The sequence below is a fragment of the Myotis davidii genome, unplaced genomic scaffold (genome assembly GCF_000327345.1).
Source record: "Myotis davidii unplaced genomic scaffold, ASM32734v1 scaffold478, whole genome shotgun sequence".
NCBI lineage: Eukaryota > Metazoa > Chordata > Mammalia > Chiroptera > Vespertilionidae > Myotis > Myotis davidii.
In genome coordinates this window covers 2,979,134-3,000,860 of record NW_006289570.1, presented here as the reverse complement: position 1 = coordinate 3,000,860, position 21,727 = coordinate 2,979,134, and the positions used below count along the sequence as shown (strand labels likewise).

The 21,727-nt window shown below is 45.4% G+C and overlaps 1 protein-coding gene across 1 annotated transcript in view; it reads left to right on the top strand.

Annotated features, from left to right (window-relative positions):
- TTC28 (tetratricopeptide repeat domain 28) overlaps positions 1–21,727 on the top strand; it is a 394,102-nt gene that overhangs the window by 321,254 nt on the left and 51,121 nt on the right. The window contains 4 exon segments of the mRNA XM_015562870.1: positions 2,987–3,096; positions 5,133–5,262; positions 6,213–6,431; positions 8,368–8,533. Of these exon segments, the coding sequence (XP_015418356.1) occupies positions 2,987–3,096; positions 5,133–5,262; positions 6,213–6,431; positions 8,368–8,533 (625 nt within the window).

The window sequence follows — 21,727 nt, the reverse complement described above, 5'->3', positions numbered from 1 at the left end:
AAAGTGGCTGCAGCTGCTGTTGCTCCTCCCCCTCTCCTGGCCCTCCCCCTTCTTGCTCCTCCCCCTTTCCTTCTGCTGTCAAGTTCCCTTCAGTTACCTGAGCTGTCTGTGCTGGGAGGCTTTCTTCACCTCTTTCTACTCTGGAAAACACTGCTCCTCCCATGGGCACATTGCATCCTCCTGTCCCGGGAAAGCGGCAGGTATGATGATCTTGACTCACTAGTAAGAGGAAATTGTCGCTGATTTCAAGCAAAAACTCTCAGCTATAGTTTCTAAGTTTTTTTTTTTAACATATATAGTTTATTTAATTGGATTTAATTCTCAGAGTAACCCTGAGTGGTCTTTATTCCCATTTGCAGCTAAGTAACCGGAGACTCGGAGAGTACAATGACTTGATTCTGACTGCGTGGTCAGTCAGTGGTGAGGTGGGGCTCACTCAGCTTTTCTGACCCCGGAACCATGTAAGACCCTGTGTGGCGTTGCTCCGAACCTCCAGGAACAGAACAGGGTCGGGGCAGTCATATCCCCATTCCTCCCGAGCCCCAGCTGGGAAGCCGGGAGAGAGGGAAGCAGGAAGCCAAGTGGAAAATGGGCCAGAGGCTGACGTTTCTTTGCACAGACCAGGGACTGCTCTGGCCTGCAGGCTGAGAGGTTACCGAGAGGCTGAGCGCCGCTTCCCAGACCTTATTTGGCTCCCACTCACTGGGAGCTTGCCTCGATGCATTAAATATGAGAATTGGCTTCTGGTTTCCTGAAACTTGACTGTGGTAGAATTCCAACAGACTGGGGGCGATTTTCAGTTGAATTTGTGAAAACCATTAAATTCAGACCCAGCATCTGACAACCTTTCAGCTGTGTTCTTTTGTACTTCCTGAAATATTGTTTCCATAAAGCAGCTGCTTTGCCTGAGACATTGTAACATAATTCTATATTTATGGGAAACTCAATTTCATTTTTATTGTTCCTTGTAGTTTTAAGGCTCGCAGAGACCTAAATTCGTATGGTGGCATCTCCTCGGTGCTTGTTTCGTGGTGCTTGTTTCTCTACCAGAGAGCCGGGGTGCCTGGGGCCAGACAGGACACCGCTTCTCGTGAGCTGTGACAGAGCAGGGCACCTGGGAGGCCTTTCGGGGAGTCCTCTGAGTCGGGTCTGTACCCTCTTGCAAGGAGGGAACAGTCCAGTCAGAAACCACCTCAGTGCCTTCTCTCTGGTTTTCAGAGGGGCCTATGGATCAACCTCGCGGGGTCCCACTTAGAAGACTCTCACAGGTGGAGCCTCGCCTGGGTCTTTTGAACAAGTCCTGCAGGTGATTTGTAGGGATGCCCCTGGACTCATCCAGCCTTTCCTCTTCTTCTTCTTTTTTTTTTTTTTTTTGCCAGTGAAGAGAGGGAGCCTGGAGCAATTTAGTGGCCTTACCTAGTCGTGCAGCTAGTCCTAGCAGACCAGCTCCAGGAGAGCTGGATGTGGGGGTCAGATCCCTGAGAGACAGAAGCAGACAGAAACGGGCAACAGCTATGCTGTCTGTCCAGTGGGCTTTTAGCTCTTGGTTGTTGAACCTCTGACTAAGGGCCAGGGAGTGCCCCACCTGCTGGGGACCCATCAGGGAACAAAGCAAAGCCCCAGCTTACACAGAAGGTACCTCGGGATTGGGGTCGGGTACCTCAATGATTTTACTTCCGACTCATAGACCCAGAGCTGGCAGGGATAGCTATGTTGAAGAATGAGTATGGTTAGTTTGTTGAAGGTTAAAACAGCCAGTATTCTCCTGGTTTTCATCCAAGATCCATCTTCTTTCATTTGTGTTTCTGCTCTGTGAGGTATTTTAAAATGTGAATAACTTGCAAGTATTATTTTTGTTACCCAGTAACATGATTTAAACTTAAAATGCTATTTCGAAGTTTTCTGAGTTATATGCATTTTGAAATGCGTAATATTTTTATGAGCTGGAACCTGAGTATTGCTTTTATTAGCTTCTCAACTGACTCAGTTCCTTTTCAAAAGCCTGAAATTGCATGGGCCCAGCATGCTCAGAAGCGGGCTCCCATCCACCCTGAATTAGATTAGGAAAAGCAAGTCCTTTCTCTGTGTGCACAGCTATGGTGTGGGAGCCTTCATGCCGTCTTCTGGACAAACTAATGCCTGGGTACAGAGAGCAGGGAGGGTAATGAAGACAAAGTGATGCTGAGAACTGCTTAGTGGCCAACACAATGAGTGGGCGCCCCCTTATTTGGCTCCCACAAAGCCTTGGAGGTTGCTGGTGTCCTGAAATTCACACGCTTACTGTAGGTAAGTGACCTGAACTGCAGGTGTCTATTGGAAAGCCTTTAGAATGGGGACAATCTTATTTAAGACTTCGGACTCATAATAGCACTTGTTCTGCAACCCCGCTGAGGCACATCAAAATCTCAGCCTTAAAGGAAAAACAGATTGGACATGAAATGCATCCGCATCAGTAACAGAAGGTGGTGTCAGGCGGTGTGAGCACTCTGCTCTCGGGAGTACATCAGTATGTCTCCCTCCCACACTGATTGGGTCCTGTGCACGTGAAATAGGGACCTGTATCTACGTGGCTTCTGTGCTGGACCATGGCACTGCCGGAAAAGCTTTTGCAGCCAAAGAATTGGGTTAGATCCATTTATAGGCCCAGTTTTCATTTGCAAAGCCAGGGATTTCACATCTGGGAGGGTGGCAGGTTAGGTTCCATTCGTTTCAGTGTTTCTGCCTGCCACGCAACCCTGTCTCCTGCTGATCGCCATCACCTGAGCTCTTCCCGGGGTGCCTTGCATGCCCTGGAAAGGTTGCTGCCATCACAGATTTTGAAGAGAATGCTTACTCTGCCTGGCTGGTTCTCCCTTTGCCCTGCACTTTATCTAGCTGTGTTAACATATTTTATTTACACTTGAGACAGAATTACCCTCCTGGACTCCTTGGCAGGTGGAATTGTGTATCTTCTATGTTTCCTTAAAATTTCTCTATCTGATTTCAGGTTTAAGGTTAGCTGAGCAACTGGGCCGAAGAGAAGATGAAGCCAAAATTCGCCATGGTCTTGGCCTCTCCCTTTGGGCGAGTGGGAACCTGGAGGAGGCTCAGCACCAGGTGAGGAGAACCTTGTCCCAGGTGGACATCTTCGGATTACTATTCTCATCGTAATTGGCCAGAAGGCGCTGGCCTCTGCACTTGGGTTGATGTAAAGGTTTTCCAGCCTGTACCAGCCCAGAAGTGCTGAGCATAGTAAAGATTCTTGCTCAGCTGTGTGATAGATTTCTCAATAATTTCTTTGACATTCTTGTATTACGTGCTGCTGTTCCTCATTAATCCTTAATATGAAATTACATACATACATTTTATAATAGAAGTAGTCAAGAATTCATGATTATTGGATTTAGTGTCCTGATTTCTCTTTCTCTCTCTCTCTCTCTCTCTCTCTCTCTCTCTCTCTCTCTCTCTGTCTTTTACACACACCCACCGTTCATGGTTCTGCCTTTGTGGGTTCCTCTGGAAGGTTGGAGGAGTTGTGAGATGGTATAATCTAAAATCACACACTTAACCACTTAAGCAGCATATGAGTGATAACTGGGGAGGGCACTGTGCTAGGCAGAAGGGGCAAAGGATGAGGGAATGAAGTTGAGCACACGATGTGACTGAATTTCTGCCATAGCATCCTAAAATGTTATGGTATTTTACTGTACTTTTTAAACTATGAAAGGCAATTTAAAGAATTCTCCATTTCCTGGTTTTAAAAATTAAAACTTGTATTGATGTAGTAATTTACAGTTTCCACAGCACTTTCACTCACTGCATGTATTCCTTAAGCACCATGCGAGGCAGATGATAACTGTCCTTTGTAGAGAAGAAATGGAGGCTCGGAAGCTCACAGAAGTCACACCGCTGGTCAGTGGCAGAGCTGGGAGTCACCCCTCTCTCCCAGTCTGTCTCTGAGTCTCAGCATTCTATTCTTTAAATTTGCATGAACTTAACATTTGATACTGTATTTTCAGCATGTAAATATCAGAAGAGTTTTGTGATCTCACTGATAGAGAAGCCTTTAGAGCAGCAGGAAAGTGTGCGTGGCTCTAGGGCGGCTGGTCCAGCAGAGACCTGACCCTGGGACTCTGCTGTGGAGGCCAGTGTTCGATTCAGCTGAACTGCCTACAGAAAGCTATGCCTCTCCTGGGAGTGCTCGGCCTTCAGCTCATTCCCCGCCCCTCGCCCTCCCCCCTCGTCTATTCCCAGCCTGCCTGCACCACACCTGTTCCCACTTCAGTCCTTAGGCACTGAGAAGTGTGTGTGCTGAATTATGGTTGCTTGATGACAAGAGGAGAGACATTTTTTAAAATTCAAAATCAGCACTTGGTTGGATTAGTAGCTGATTTTTTGTTTTACAACTTTCAGACTACAAGTCTATAACCTGTCTTCTAAATCCCTTTATCCACCCTAACCTGTTTGGCTCAGTGGATAGAGCATGAGCCTGCAGACTGAAGGGTCCTGGGTTCGATTCCAGTCAAGGGTATGTACCTTGGTTGCAGGCTCTTCCCAGGCCCGGGCCCTGGTTGGGGCACGTGCAGGAGGCAACCAATTGATGTGTTTCTCTCACATCGATATTTCTGTCTTTCCCTCTCTCTTCCACTCTCTCGAAAAATCATGGAAAAAGATCCTTGGGTAAGGATTAAAAATAAATAATTCCCTTTATCTGTCAAAAATTGATTACATACCGTAAACTAGTTTACCAGGTATATGATCTGATGCCTTTCCACTAGGACAGCTGTGGGCAAACTATGGTCCGCGGGCCGGATCCGGCCCGTTTGAAATGAATAAAACTAAAAAAAAAAAAAAAAGACTATACCCTTTTATGTAATGATGTTTACTTTGAATTTATATTAGTTCACACAAACACTCCATCCATGCTTTTGTTCCGGCCCTCCGGTCCAGTTTAAGAACCCATTGTGGCCCTCGAGTCAAAGTTTGCCCACCCCTGGACTAGGACCTACCTGGAAATAAAATTCATCCTTACCACCCTTAAAAAAAAATTTTAGGTTGTACACCAAGATGTGAGCAAAAGTTGTCTTTAGTCAGTGAGTGGCTCGAGTGTGGTTTCTGGGGAATGGATAACGTTCCCTTTCCCCTCCTTGCAGCTCTATAGGGCATCGGCCTTGTTTGAAACAATACGACATGAGGCGCAGCTGAGCACAGACTACAAACTCTCCCTCTTTGACCTGCAGACGTCATCCTACCAGGCCTTGCAGCGGGTGCTCGTCAGCCTAGGTGAGAGCAGCTGGGGTTCCCAACTTGCGTGTGTGGGCCTGCGTATCTTAATCCTTTAGTGATTGCTGTGATGAAATATGATTTGTTGTTACACCAAAAAATGTATTGGATTAGAAATTGGATTGAAAGACTGAGGGAAAACTTAAAAGAGAGAAGCAATTTCAAACAATTAGAGACCTCAAATGTTTAAACCCTTTGCCCGTGGGGATTCGGAGAGAGAAGTGTATGGGAGCCCAAAATGGAATGAGCTATCAGCTCGAACAATACTCACCTGCTATATCCATGGTGCTTTGAATAATGCCTCCCAGGCATCTTCACATTCAGTGCGTCATTTAATCTTTACCTTTAAGATGGGCAGGGCAACTATTAGGGTCCCTCTTTCTGAGACAAGGTCAGTGAAAGGGGGGAGGACCCACTCAGCAGAGGGACCAGCATGCACAAAGGCCCAGAGATATAACCTGGGAGGGAGCTGAGCAGGTGGGCTTGGACAATGTGAAGTGTAGAGGAGCTGCATTGAGGAGAGATGGTCAAGAGCCAGGTCCTATAGGGCTCATCTGCCAAAGTCAAATCAGAATCAGAGTTGAGCAGGAAAGTCAGAGGGTAACCAGCGTCCAAAGAGCCAAGTGAATGGGGTCAGAAGCCAGGAGGCCAGGAGGCACTCGGGATGTGGAGCAGATGCCAAGGATGAATCCCCTAAAGTGTGGCAAAGCTGGCTCTCATGTACGGCTGCAAGGCAGGGGAAGGCCGAGACCTTAGGGTGGTGTGGAATCTGAAAATCTGGGGTTCACCAAAGGGGACTCTACACCTGTCATCTGAGGCTGAACTGAGATGCGCCCACACATTGGAGTGCGGGGCTAGGGAGGCTTCTGCCCAGGATCTCTGTAGCTGATGGCCCCTCTCTGTAAGCACACTCCCCATGGAGTCCTCAGTCTGTCCCTTTTGTCTCGTAGGCCATCATGACGAAGCCCTGGCTGTGGCAGAAAGAGGACGGACGAGGGCGTTTGCAGATCTTCTGGTAGAACGACAAACAGGACAACAGGACTCTGACCCCTACTCTCCAGTCACTATCGATCAGATCTTAGAGATGGTGAATGGCCAGAGAGGACTAGTGCTGTACTATTCTCTGGCTGCGGGCTACCTGTATAGCTGGCTGCTTGCTCCTGGGGCAGGTAAGATCTCTTTCTGTAGGAACAGGGCAATTATACACAAGACTGTGAACGTCTAATGAATAGTGGTGCATTACCATAGATCAGACTAAGAAGCTGATGTGGGATTTCAGCAAAGTCTCAGCCACAGTGGATAGTCCATGGTGGAGCATTCAATTAATAAGACAGCCCAGCTTTCTCATTCCCCCAAGAAATCGCTGCTCCGCACTGGCAAATGTGGAAGCATTTATCAGGGAAGACTAAGAGCAGGAGGATTAATTTCACTAGCAGTCCTGTTTGTAGGCAGCTGCTGTTCATTAGGTAATAAAGCGATGACGGTAAGTCCTAAGGAGTGCTTTCTAGCTATGATTTAATGGTTTTAACCCTTTGTTATGGTAAAGTTAAAGAGACTAAAATGATAGTGGCAAACCCTTCTCACGGTATATAAAAGAAGTCTTATGCTTGGCATTTCTGAATTTATCAGAATCCACTTTAACCAGTTTCATCCATTGTAAATTTATTTCAGAAATAAAAATTTCCTTTGATTAAATTGGCTTTAAATGTTCAGGCTGTAATAGTTTCACTAAATACAGAACCAGTAACTAGCTGTTAGGGCCTTACTTTTCGCATAATAAAATGCTGATGGCTTTACCATGTTGGAGACACACCAGACCCAATTAAGAGTTTATTGACTGGGGAAGTGGATCTTCTAATTGGGAATCTTGAAGAATGAGCATCTTGAATATCTGTAAGCCAATTTCAGAAAGTTCAACTGCCAGGAGAATTGATAAGGTTTCTTGATTATGTCTCCATCGCTTTGATTTTAAAAAGTGATGGCTGGATGACAATTCTCAGATGCGTCTTGGGTTCTAAGCACTCGTGCCTGTACGTGTTGTGCCTCAGCATTATCGCTTATAATCTTTCCCCTTAACTCCATTTTTTATGGGCTTTCAATAAAGAACATTTTTACCTCTGACCTTTTTATGCTGAAGGTTTTAAGCTGTGATGTTCATGGTGACTTGGTGAGTGTCAGCCACCGTGGGATGAATCCCTGTGTATCCCAGCCCCCAGCGGGCACTAATACCCAGGAGGACTCGGCTGACAACAGAGATATCAGGCTCTTTCTCTCTGGTTGTTACGTTTTGGGGACATGATTTGACAGGTGGTATATCCATATCCCTGTAATAATGAGCCGTGTATAATGAGGCTCCTATTGTTTCCCTTTCTGTTCCTCTTTGCTCTTAATGAGACTCTGAAGCTTTCACTGGGGCCCTAATCAAATCAGAGAGGACCAGCGTTTTCCAGCGCTGACACACCTCATTACCATGGGAGAATATGTCCTGTGTTTATTGCTAGAAGACCACTCTGGGTTCTGTCAGCTTCATGCCACTGTCATTTTTTGCTTCTTTAATCCATTAATGACTGTTGACCAGTTAGTCTTATTTAAAAATAGTTTTATATGTTTATATCTGGCCTTTGTACTACAGATTGGTTTTGATTTGCTTTTGTGAAATGAAAGGGCTTTGAGCACCACCGTTTCCACTTGGCTGGTTATATTTTTATGCAGGATTTCAGTTCCTGGGGAGACTAAACGCTGGCATGCTCCTGCACTCTTTTGGAAAAAAACTTACCCTAGTTGGTGAAAGTTTCCGTTTTGAAATACCTGTGAAGTAGTCATCATTTCAGGGGCTTCAGAATATATTGTCAAAAGCAAAAGCAAAAGCCCTGTGTTGAATTCCCTATTTTAGGCACCAAACCTGATGGTGAAAGCTGCCAAAAGGGCACTGACCAAACCTCTGAAACCCTCTTGAGAGGGTGGGTTTCAGGACTTCTTCACATGGTTTGGAGGAAGGCCTGCCTGTTAAAGAGGCCACATAGCATTGGCATTGCTGTCCCGTCCTTCCCCTTTCCCGCCCCCAACCCCAGTCCTGTAACGGTGGCCGTGCTTGTCTTGTTTCAGGAATCCTGAAGTTTCACGAGCACTACCTGGGTGACAACACAATGGAAAACGCTGGTGACTTCCAGGCCGGCAGCAGTGCAAACCTCCCAATAGCCACCAGCTCGGCCCTGGAGCAGCACATCGCCAGTGTGCGGGAGGCGCTGGGCGTGGAGTCTTACTACTCGAGGCAAGTAGTACACCAGCCATAGATACAACTTCAGGAGTTCTTTGTTTTGTGTTTGTAAATATCCTATTTGAGATCTTTTGGAATTCACACTTTTGTGCTTAGTCTATTCACAGTTGCCATAGCAGAAAAAGATGTGTCTCTGGAGTACAAGCCCTTAGTTGCTGTGTTTGTTCTTTTTGGTAGTTTCCCTTCAGACAGGGAAGGGCCTCATTGGAGATGCCCATTTCTAAGGAGAGTGTGTGGAATGTTTAAACATAATTGGGACTTTGAATTTAACATACCAGCTAATTAAAACCGAGACGAGTTTTTGGTTATAAGCAGATTATGATGAGTCTGTACTATAGCTGAACGCCTGTTTGAGAGAGTAACTTAGCACCAGTGACAGGGTCTGTGAATGGATCTGTGCGTTGGGGGGCTGAGGTGAAGGAAATTGAATCCCGATATCAGCAATAGGGAAGAGAACCAGTAACTAGCTGTTAGGGCTTTTTGCAAAGACTGGAAGAGTTATACACTTATGGAAACAGTTGGTCATGATTGACGATTTTATATATGGAAAATAGTTTACAGGCGAAATCAAAAGAAGAGGGTGCCTTAGAGCTGGTGGTAGTGAGATTCCCCGGCGTTTCAGTTCTACATTTTGCGATGAGCAAGTGTTGAGAAGGTCTGTGTGCCACAGAATCTGCTATGTTAGCTGGCGTCAGGTCCCTAGGATTCCTGCTTGCCTCTTGAATGATTTCATTCGTAATCATGAAATCCTAAGACATTGCTATGATTTCTTTAGAGATGATTATCCCAGGCCCCTGGGTGTGTGGTGGTCATTGCCAGCAGCTGGACTGAGTTTTAAGATGCTTATGAAGTTGAGGAGAAGTGCTTCGATGAAAAATAATCATTGGCTAGTGTAATGTCAAGACTGGGAGTAACCGTAGTGGTCATCTTGTCCAATTCCTTCATTAACATAAGCCAGCACTGCATCGGGCTTGCTGACAGCTGAATTAGTGTCAGGGCCAGGATCCAAACAATCTAGCTCTCACCCAGACTCCCAGGCCCCTGCTCGTTTTGTTTCTAATTATCAAAATTAATATCATATTTTGAGAAAATAGCTGAAGCATGTAAGAATGTCATCGCTAGCTTCTGCTTGTATGAAATCTGAACAGGCGTCAGCCACACACACACATTGTTGTCTTATTTCTTCTATGACTGCGGTGCATCCTGGAATATCCCCATTAACCCTGGGTAATGGCGTGGCGATTACAGGTGCTTGACAGTGTTGAAATCCCCAGGACTTGGAAGCAAGGCTACTCCCTGAGATTTAATTGACCATAAAATAGGTCAGGCCAGGGGATGTACAAAGCTGCTTTACACAGACAGAAAGACACTTAGGCCAGTCTGATTACATTGTAACCTGACCAAAGGTAGTGCATGTCCAAAGCGAGTATTCAGGTGGTTGGCCAGCAGTGGAAACACACACAGAAAAGGAGAGCAAGCAGGGCAATGCTCATTTCTGACACGTCAAAGGGAAAGAGAATCTTGGCTAAGGGACTCGAAGTCCCATTGGAGGCTGTTTCCGAGGTGGACTTGCAGTCAGCACACTGTCTTATCCTCCCTTCCCGCCCACAAACCCAGGGCGTCCAAAAGATGCACGCACACTTCAGCAGCTGGAGCATATTTTTAACACTGCCTCTATAGATATTCAAAGTGTGCATACGTTTTTTGGGACACCCTGTATTTGAGCGCCTACTATGAGCTGTGTATACTGGAGATTGGGAGTAAAATGGTGACTAAGATGAGCATGGCTCTGGCTCTCAGGGAACTGAAAGTTAAGAAACAACAGAACATATAAAATCTTTTAACTGAAACTGTTCAATGAGAAGGCAGGGTATAATGAAAATAAGTAGCGGGAGCCTCTATAGGAAGGCTTCCTTGAGGAGGGGATATTCGAGTTGAGCTTGGAAGGAGGACCAGGTAAAACTAGATGAAGGTATCCCAGGCAGTGCGTGCCACAGCCTTCAGTAGCCCTCAGAGGAGACCTCGCAGGTTGTCTTAGCGCCTTCCCTTGTCATTTGGTTCCGCATGTGAATCGACTTGCAGAAGAGAATGCACATCATCGACGGCGTGCTGGTCGTACAGCTCGGCAGGCGTGGCCAGTGCGAGTGGGCTCCCAGGAGGCACAACCTCTGCGGGCGCACCACCAACAGCAGCTTTGCAAACCTGTGAGGCCACAGTTAGAGCCTGAACCGAGAGGAGGTCGTGAAGGGACCCCCGGTGTGTGACGCCTGCCGTTTGAACCTTTGCACATGCAGAGGTAGTTGCTGTGTGCCGTCTGCACTTTTTTCATTCTTCCTTGTTTTATTTTTTGTAATATATTTTATTGATTTTTACAGAGAGGAAGGGAGAGGGATAGAGAGTTAGAAACATCGATGAGAGATAAACATTGACCAGCTGCTTCCTGCACACCTCCTTCTGGGGATGTGCCCGCAACCCAGGGACATGCCCTTGACCGGAATCAAACCTGGGACCTTTTCAGTCCACAGGCCAACGCTCTATCCACTGAGCCAAACCGGTTAGGGCTCTTCCTTGTTTTATAATCACCTGGTTTGGGTGTCTTCCTTCATAGATGGTGATGCCATGGAAAGCAGGTGCTATGTCCTTCTCCTCTCTGAATTCTCACTAACACGGTTCCTGGACCAAAGTGAGATTCAGTACATTTGAAGTTCAGCCACCAGAAGATGCGCTGGGAGCAGATGCTCTGTTCAGTCTGGGCTGGTTTACCGGTGCTCTTCTGGTGGATGTAACATAAGCTGTTCCCCTAGCAGTTGAATCTCCATGCCTTGGGGAGCACCAGCCTTCAATCACCCACAGCCTGGCCATGGTGTCCTTGTTATTCTAAAGACCGTGTTTGCTCTCCTTAATGGCATTTTACTGCTGAGAGGAAGTACAATGTTACAAAGGAGTTTCTGAAAACGGATTTAAAATAAAAGAACTGCTTTTATTAAGTGTTTAATAAGAAATTCCCTTCCCTTCCTCCCAGATCAAAAGAGGTGTAGATTGAAACCACTGTATAGAACACAAACCTCTCATAAGGGAGATGTTATGAATTTCAAAGCACATCTTCAGCTTTTAATTCTGATATTTAACCGGAGTCTTGCTGCTGCCTGGGTACCTGGGACAGTGCAGTAGCTATGGGGACGCTAAGCTGACTGGTTGGAACACTCAGAGGGCTATGTTCGATAGGAGGTCAGATGGAAGGAGTGCTCTCAAGGGGTTTTAAATGACCTGCAATTATAGAGTACCCTTACAATAGGGCAAATATTCCTTCATTGTAAGTGAGTACTAAATCTTAATACACTGTAACTCTTGTGTGTTTTTCTTTTGGTGCTTTTTTTAAAAAAATATATTTTATTGATTTTTTACAGAGAGGAAGGGAGAGGGATAGAGAGTTAGAAACATCGATGAGAGAGAAACATCGATCAGCTGCCTCCTGCACACTCCCCACTGGGGATGTGCCCGCAACCAAGGTATATGCCCTTGACCAGAATCGAACCCGGATCCTTCAGTCCGCAGGCCAAAGCTCTATCCACTGAGCCAAACCAGTTAGGGCTCTTTTGGTGCTTTTCTATATTTCTAAATTTTCTACAGGGAAAGTTATTTTATATTCAAATGCATTTTCTTATTTCAAAACACTGATTATTGCACCAATTAGTAAATGCTGGTGATTCCAGTTGGTTCTAGAGCAGGGGTGGGCAAACTTTTTGACTCGAGGGCCACAGTGGGTTCTTAAACTGGACCGGAGAGCCGGAACAAAAGCATGGATGGAGTGTTTGTGTGAACTTATATAAATTCAAAGTAAACATCATTACATAAAAGGGTACGGTCTTTTTTTTTTTTTTTTTTTTTTTTTAGTTTTATTCATTTCAAACGGGCTGGATCCAGCCCGCGGGCCGTAGTTTGCCCACGGCTGCTCTAGACTAATAATAAGTGGCCATTCTTAACAAGTCTGACAATGCAAATTGCTGGAGGAGCTGTGGCTGGTGAGGGAGTACATTGGCATAACCACATCAGAAGACACTTTGGCATCACCCTCTAAGGCTGAATGTTCACAGATCCTCTGGTCCAGGGATATACCTTCAGTATAACACCCACGAGAGGCTATTGTACATGAACAAGAATGTTCAGAGCTGCGCTGTAAACAATAGCAAAACTCTCACACATGCCCACATGCTACCAGTGAGAGAGTGCATGCGTATATGGTGGTGTAGTTCCCAAATGGAATATTAGACAGCGGTAGAGAGAGATGTGGCTAAATCTTAGAAATACAATATCAAGTGAAAAAGTAGGTCCCCAAATACCTACAGAATGACATGCTTTTAACAGAGATAAAGTAACTAAAATAAAAGTATGTTTTTAGGACTACAGCTAGAGGCAATAAAACTTGTACAGAAAGGACAAAGCCGGGAGTGATAGCCCTGGAATTCAGGGTTGGACTTGCCTTGGTCTGGGGAGGCAGGGGATGGATTTCATGGAAGTTAACCAATAATTAACACATAATTTTGTATGTTATTCTCCAGCTTCTTTTTGGGTGGTGGTTTTATAAGCACTTACTGCATTATTGTTTAAAAATATATTTTTATTGATTTTAGAGAGAGGAAGGGGGAGAGAAACATCGATTGGCTACCTCCTGTGCATCTTCCACTGGGAACTGAGCCTGCAACCCGGGCATGTGCCCTGACCGGGAATCAAATTGTGGTTCATGGTCCAATGCTCAACCTCTGAGCCACCCCAGCCGGGCAGCACTTAACTGCATTATTAAAAATTACTGAATAAATGAAAGCAGGCTGTGCATGGATCAGTGATGAAAGGGTGTCATGAACCAAAGATCATGATTAATCCAATTTCAAAGAGATTCCACCACCACCCCCCAAAAGAGGAAAAAAGCAGGGATTTTTTTTTAAACAAATGAATTACACAAGCAAGGTTGCAAGTAGGATATATTTAATCAATGTAAGTGGACAATTGATAGGCTGATTTAAATTATATTTGTCCTTCTGAGCAAGTACCTAAGCACCGGTCATTGCTGCATCGTTGGCTTATTTGAAGTGACAGTAGGTCTTTGAACATTTAAAACCATCTTTCTGACATTTTCTAATTCTGGCTTTTTGCTAATCAAGGTTGACCTTCCAATTAATCCCAAGTTATTAGGTTTTACTTTACAAATAAAATATTTTCCAGAATTCTTAATGTAAAAGTAGGTATAATACTTTGGGGCATTTATTTTGTCCCTGAAAACAAAGGGTTTTCCGTTTCATTCTAAATCAGGGTAGTGCCCGTTTGAAAATATTTCATGAGCATGTAGTCAGTCTGTGCCAGAGCTGGCACTGAGCCCGGAGATATGTGCATGAATAATAGCTGGAATTCTTGGCCTCACAGTAGCTCACACTATGGAACAGTCAACAAATGTGTAAATTATTAATCGACCATGTGCAAAATGTTATTGTAAAGTTCTAATCAAAGAAGGCCATGCCTCGCTCTACCCACTTGGGGGCAAGTCAGTGGTTCCAGAGGCTTCTAGGGAGGTGAGCTTGGCCGTGAAGAATAAGGGGAGAAAGTCATTCTAGGCAGAGGAGCTCCTCCCTGGGCACAGGAAGGAGGGAAGGAAGGGCCCAAGGCCTTCAGCTAATGATGGCAATTTTAAGAGGATGATGATCTGTCTATTCCTGCGAGAATGATCTTCTACATCAGCCATTCACCTGCCGCCTTCGGAGGCTCACCTCTTTCTTACAAGATCTGAAGTCTTGGGGTGAGTTTGCCTGACTGAGTCTCTTATGTGCTGTCCTCTTGTGACATGACTGAGTGCCCAAAGGCAGGCTTTATCTACGGGCTGACTCACTCAGGCTCAGCTATCTGTTTGAGTGGGAAAAAAAGATGATGCCACATTAGGGATTAGAGCACTGAAGAGACGCAGCTGCAGAAATGAGTGGAACACACTGTGGACTCTGGTCTTAGGCCCCTGGTTCCCGAATTTGGATTCCTTCCAAGAGGCTGAGTACAAAATGAGCTCAGAAGGCTTTGGTAAGCTTCTTAGTGTAAATCAGCAGCTTAGCAAGAAGGATAAGTGGGGTTGGTCGTCTTGTATAACCTCTGAAATAGCCTCAATTGAATCCCGTTTATATTTCTTGTGAACTTTTTAAAAAGCAGAATCCTTGGACTTGTTAGATATGCGGTTTCCCGTTTATACGTAGGAGGGATAACCTGGTGACCGGCAGCACCAGCCCTAAGATAAAAAGCAGATAGCGGCCGCGCAGGGAAACCGTCAGCACCTATCATTCTGTGGGGGTGGGGCCTGGAACTGCGAAAGGCCTGGCTTCCCTGGGCCCCGGGGCTGACAGTTTGCACCTGCCACAGGGCAGGGGCTAGTTTGGCATTCCATGAAGACCTGGCAGGGCGCTCTTGGACACCAGACATTTCTTCTTTTCTGTCTTGTCCCAGGTCCTTTGTTTGTGGTCCCAAAGCTTGGAATGGAATTCCTGTTAGAACAAGGGTTGAGGGGGGAAAGGGTGGGGCAAAGCCATTGACCACTCTGGACATTCAGTGCTTTCCTCTGAGTTTCACATCAACTGTTGGCTGGCTGATGCCATAACCAATTTTGTAAAAATTCTTTGAACTAATCAAATTTCAATATCCCTGACTTTGTATATCCTGCCCCTTGCTCCAGTGAAATTCCCTGGCCTTTCCCTTCCGATTGATTCTGTGCAGCTCCATCTAACAATCAATATTTAAGACATTTAATGTGTAACTCCTGGCTTGTCTTGCTTTAGGAAAATAAGCCCGAGACAGCTACCAGGTTCCTCTCGGAACGGGCTCAATAGGCCTTGCTTTTCATCCCGCCTGTGTTTTATGCGTCAGAACAGTGGTGAGGAGGCTCTGGAGGGGGCTGTCCTTCCAGGGGCACATTTAACTGTGTCAGACCCACAACGCACTGTACTAGTTGGGTTTTCCTCCAATGATGCCACGTGGCACCTCAACACTTCTGAGATTTGTAGCCACAAACATGCATTTCTTGCTCTGCGTCTATAGGTGAGCTGGGGTTCTGCTTGAGGCTGCCTGTGTGGCTTAGGTCCCTGTGCGTCATCTTCCTGTGACTGGCAGTGACCAAACAAGACTCTTCACATAGCAGAGGTCAGGGTCCCAAGAGCCCAGGTGAAACAGTTGGGCACATTGAAAGCCCTGCTCGCCTCTCATCCTTCACGTTCCATTGGTTAAAGCAATGGCACTGTCTCTACATTACTAGCTCTTAACATATCCAGCTGATCATCAGCGGGGCTGGACAGTATCGCGCTCTCATGAGTGAGTGTGCTGAACAGGGAGATAGTCTCCCTCCCCCACCTGTAGCGTCCTGGAGAGAGATAAGGAACTCTTCCTGCGGGCCTCATGCTCCCGTGCCCGGCAGCATCTGATGCCTGACCGTTTTCCTGCTTATCTCTCTCCGCTCAGCACAGCGCAGTGTGGGTAAGCTCTGCAAGCACTCCTCCACCTCTCTCGATGCCTCTCAGCTTCCTCTTGCTCCAAAACCCCGGGCATTTCCCCTCTCTCACACTTGTTATTGGACTTTCTTTTGGAAAAATTTAAAAAAATCTTTATAGTTGAAAGTATTACATATGTCCCACTCTGCCTCCTGGTGTCAACCCTCTGTTCCAGTAGGGGCCAGGTTTCCCCTTGCCATCTGCACACCATGCACATTCCCAGGAGTTTGCACTGCTTTCTTCTGCCGGTGTGGGAGCCCCAGGAGTCTGTCCTCGGGGCATTGCTCTTCCTCGCGTCGTAAGCACACACTGAAGGCAGACATTGCTTGCACAGGTGGGTAGAAGCCAAGATGGAGAAGGTATTAAGGAGACTGGATGAAGGGAGGATGCTGCTGTGGAGCTGACCCACCCATGCTTTTCTCCACTTCCTTCCCCCCCCCAAACAGGGTTGAGAAAGGTTTGGGCACACAGTACAGAGACTGATATACTTGCTGGTTAACTCGATTTAAATCATACAGAGTATCCCAGTCCCAATGATGATGCCACTGGTCATGTCTTATCTCTATATTACCTGCTCTTAACAGTGCCTGGTAGCTCAGAGGCCCTCAGTGAATGTTCGCTGGATGAGTGGGTGAGTGAAAGAGCAGAGTGCTGGGAGCTGGGAGGACACCTTCTGAACAGGCAGCATAGCATCATGAATGTGTGGTCAGAGTGTCATCACAAATGCATGACACGTGAGAACATGTGTTTCACAGTTATTACTCTAGCCTTTTTCTTCCCACCTCACCTCTGGGAAGTATCATGAAAGCACAATATTATCGTGGGAGCTCAAAGAGGTGGACTTATCCAGATCAGGTAGTTAATGCAGATCTTGCTTGAACTAACATCTACTTTATAAAATCTGACCCCTACCGAGGCTAGCACACGAAACTCTCCATTTCCCAGTAACACATTAAATCCGCTAAGGCCTTAAAAATAACAAGATGTTCTTTGCTGCTTTTTGATATGCTTATGCTCATGCAGTGAGGAGTCGCTGCTAATGAGCTGGGAGAGGCAGAGTTGATTTAAGGATCCGTCACTTCAAAAAATACTGTCTGGTGGAGACAAAGTTATCATCATAAACTTGTCTTTTTCTTTATTCCTGTGTGAGCTGTGTGTCTCTCTGCTAATTAGAAACATCAGGAGATAACCCTTCATTTCTGGCAGCCCTCATGCAAGCTTCCTGCTTTTAGGAAAGACCGAGCACCTTCCCATCTCGAGAGTTGGCCCCCAGTTGTCCCGCGCTCAGTTCCCTGCCTGCTCAGCACCAGGCTTCCCGAAGGCACATTGCTGAAAGGCGCAGCTCATTGCCTCCTCCCCTGCAGTCGCCCAGGTAGATCAAGCAACAGTGGGGCTTCCTCCTAAAACCGGGAGCTGGACCGCCACACCCTGTCCATGAAAGGACATAGCAATGGGGTAACTCTCAGCCCTTCCTGTAAGGTAATGTACACGTTGATTAATTTAAACTGATGAGGCTGAAGCTGGGTGTGTCACGTACTGATGTCATCTCAAGGCAGGAGCTAGCCTTTCTTCGGAAGATCAGCTGGAAGGACCGAAGGACACATGACATTGGTTTCCTTTCCTTCAGCTCTCCACCGCAAGCCACCTCTTCTTTTCAACTTGCTCCTTAGTGATGCTTTGGGTGCCACACCCCTGTAGAGAACTTAGGAAACCTCCTGGGGTTGTTTAAAAGGAGCTCTTTGTTATGTCTGGGAAGTTCTGCTGCTGTGGGTTTCCATAGTTTTGTTCTATCTCGGCACCTGAGTGTTTCCTTCTTGGTTGTTCCTAATCACAGTATCATTTATTGTGTGGAGTTTATGTTGTGATGTCTGTCTCTCCCACTAGACTAGAGGCCCAGTGAAGGTAGGGGTTGGGTCTGTCTGATTAACCATTAGTACAGAAGCTGGAATGTAGTTAGTGCACAGGGAATAGTCATTGAATGGCTAAATGAAATGGGCGTACTCCCCGCCCCCCCACATATAAACACTGCCTATTCATAATTATGTGAAAGCTGAAGCTAGGGAAGTTTCTGATCAATGCTAGAATTGGTCTGGCTTTGTACAAGGAAAGAGCATTTTAAAAGAAAGACACAGAATCAGCAAACTAGGATAACTCCAGACTGAAATGAAAAAGAACCAGAGGATAGCGTGTGTGTGCGTGCAGACTTTCTTTCAATCAAGCATGAGCTCATGCCTTACTGTATTTTTCTTCTTGTCTGCTTCCTCCTACTTTGGTCCAGTGTTGAGTTTTAAGTCCTCGAGATAAAAGCTCAGCATAGTTTATAGTGAGTAAGGACTTAGGATTGTGGCGTGGAAATGGCTACGTTTAAAAGAGATAGAGAATTATAGTTGGACGAAAGTTACAAGGAGGAAAAAAGATATTTGTCTAACTTGTCTTTGAAAATGAGCTAAACAGGCAATAGAATCCAGATTCTGTAAAATATGAGCTTTCCATGGTAGAGGGTTTCTCAGTAGATGAACACCTTTGAGTTCATCTTTTTCTCCTAAATAATATTAATAAACCAAGATGCCTAAGATGCCTTGCTGGGTGCTCGCCTGTGCCAAGTTAATGGCTCGTGTTTTAACCCTGACTCCCAGAGTGCTTCTTTTTGGACAAGGAAGAGAGAAATGGCCCTGTTGGCCATTTTGCTTGTGTGAGACACAGGTGTGCACACTCACTGGATGTGTGTAATAGAGGAAGCTGACACTCGGAGCCACCCAGTGAGTTGTCAGGGATCACAGCCAGTTAAAAGGTGGGACTGACCTTCAGAGGGGGCTTTGGAAAGGGCTTCTCACACAGAGAGCCAGCGTGCCTCTCGGGGCTCCAGAACTGCTGCTTTCAAATGAACTTGTTGAGGATGAGAAAAAGACCAGACAGACAGAAAGTGACTCATTCACTGCTTGTCCAGACTTCTGGTGTCCCTTTGGAAAGTTAGTAGACTTCTCTCCTCCCCTTCTGGAAACTTCCGCTGAGTCTCCAAGTACTGGGTATTCTCCACTGGCCTCAGCCATAAAATGGAGGAAAGAAAAATGTAGAAAAATACACAAGATGAAAAAGTAGAGACACATTCTGTCACAGTGTAATCTAACACATCATTCAAACAATCTGAATTCAGTGAACTCGAGAGCAAGGTGAATGGTTTCTCATTGAGAAATAAAATTCCTTTGAAGAATATTTTCAAAAAATAAATTCTTCATTACCCTGGATAGTTCTTGAAATGAAAATAGTTCATATCAGGCCATATCATGAAAGATGTAATTCAGCAGTCCTTGAGAATTTACCTATTTTCCACTCAAACATTAAGCTGATCATTTAATCTTACATACAATTCCCTGAACTCTCCCTAAATAATTGCTTTGGTGATTTTAGCTCAACCTTGAAACAGACTTGGAGCTGTTGTATATTTGACTTCATTTGAAAGAGAGAAGCAGTTTTAAAGTACTACAGACATCAGAGTTCTAAACCCTTTGCCCACGGGGACCAGAAAAGAGGAAAAGAAAAGTGTGTGGAGCCCTGAATGGAATGAAGTGTCAGCTCTAACAATAACAATGATAATACCGCCTGTTACATGTGTGGCACTTCAAATAACATCTACCAGGCGTCTCCGCATATAATGCCTTAGTTCATCTTTACAGTAGCCCTTTGAGATGGACATGACAACTGCTAAGATCCCTCTTTTTGAGACAAGGAAATTGATCCTCAAAGACTGACCTGTCTATGATCACACAAGTAAAGAATAAAGTCAGAACTTGAACCCAGGCCTCTAGGCTCCAACCGACTGCTCTTTCTGAAAAGCCATTTGTCTCTCTTAAGAGGCAAGTATTTACTGTGGATAAGCTCTTGTTAGATTTGGCAAGCCTCATGCAAAACTTTTTATTATAATAGAGCTTTTCCTATGTTTGAGACATGTGGGTGTTGCCTGGAGTTTGTAACAGTATTTATAGAATGGAATTTGAGCTGCAACAGTGCCGTTCTGACTTATTTTCTGTGTATCGCTAAACTTTCAGGTGAGGTAAATATAAAAAATATATGAATAAACTGGTCTACTTCTACATAGCTTGGGCATGTGGAATCCAGGAAAAATCTGTAGTTGTTTAAATCAAAATCGGATATGAAAAAGGTAGAAAAGAAGAAATAAAGAAGATGTCACTTAGTGTGAATACTACTCTTAAAAGAACAGCTGTGAAGTGTTTTGAATATAGTGTGGACAATTTTAGAAGTACTTTTCCAAGTAAGTTAGCCTTGTGTCTAAATAGAGTTTGAAACCTTTTATCTAGTCACTCTTTTATTCATTTATTTATTTAGCAACTATTTGCTGATTTCCCCAAAATGCCAGTCACTGTTCTGGCCCCCAGAGTTTAGAGAATAGACACATCTCCTGTCGTTGAGGAGCTCACATGCTAGTAGGTTTGCGGGGTCAGGAATAGAGACCCTCAGAAGCACAGGTGTAAGGTTAACAAAGGTCTGACATTCATTTATGATGGATAACTTCACCTGTCCCCCAAACTCCCAAATCTTTTCTTCTCTTGCAGTTGGAATTTCAGTATTTCATATTATAAGAGATTTTGCAGTCTAATTGGTAAGAAAACTAATTATTGAGACATTCATCCATCCACCCATTCACTTATTTGTTCAGTTTGTTCAGCAAACATTTGTCAGGTATTCATACTGTGTGTCTGTCCCTCTACAGAGGTGAAACCAACAGATTTCCTGTCGTAAGGAACTCTCGGTCTAATAGAGAAATGATAAGCAAATACCCCCTAATCTGGTCTCTGCCGCTTACTAGTTGCATGACCTTTGAACAAGCAGTTTCATCTCATGGAGTTTTTGTAGTAATAAAATAATGCCTGGAAAGCAGGAGGATAGAGGTGGGCACATAAGAAGCCTTCCTGTAGTTGCCACTACCAGTTATTATGAGAGAAGCAGGAGGCACACAGAGGTCAGAGGGGCCTCTTGTACCTGGGGAGGGCTCAGTCAGGAGAGACTTCCTGTTGAGGTGCTGCTTGAGCTGCATGTGAAGTGCAATGGCTTTTGCCGGGCCAGCGAGGCAGCATGAAACTGAGGTGGAGGGTGCAGCACGAGCTGCAGGCGATGGACAGCTGCCACTGTCGGGAGGTGGAGGGGGGCAGCACAATGGGAAGGTGAGGTACGGGGAGGACTTTGGCCCCAGCACGCCTAGAAACAGGACGAGAGGTGCAAAGGGACCAGGTGCTGGGTGTGGCCACAGAGGTGGAGGTGTTGTCCTATAGCCAGGGCAGGAGGTTTGCATTTGAGGAAGGACACATGGTCCAAATTGTCCACTGAGGACTCAAGATCATTTTGTCCTGTTGTCTCTGAGGCCTTGAGTTAAATATTCTATGTGGCCTGTTATTTTAGTGCGGGGAAGAGAACCATTTTAAAAACCTGCTGGACACTTAAAAGTCACGCTGAGCATCTGCTTTCAAGCAAGGAATACAATAGTGAAGGCTCTTCCTAGTTCTAGAGAAAACTGAAGAATTAGTATTCTGATTTGGTCCAGCAAATGCTGTAAGAGTAAGTCAAGTATAAAATATGTACATTTCCTAGTAACGTCTTTGATTGTTTTGGCAGAAATTACCTATTCGGAATAAATGTTCAGGGGGACAGGAAATGTTTGGGC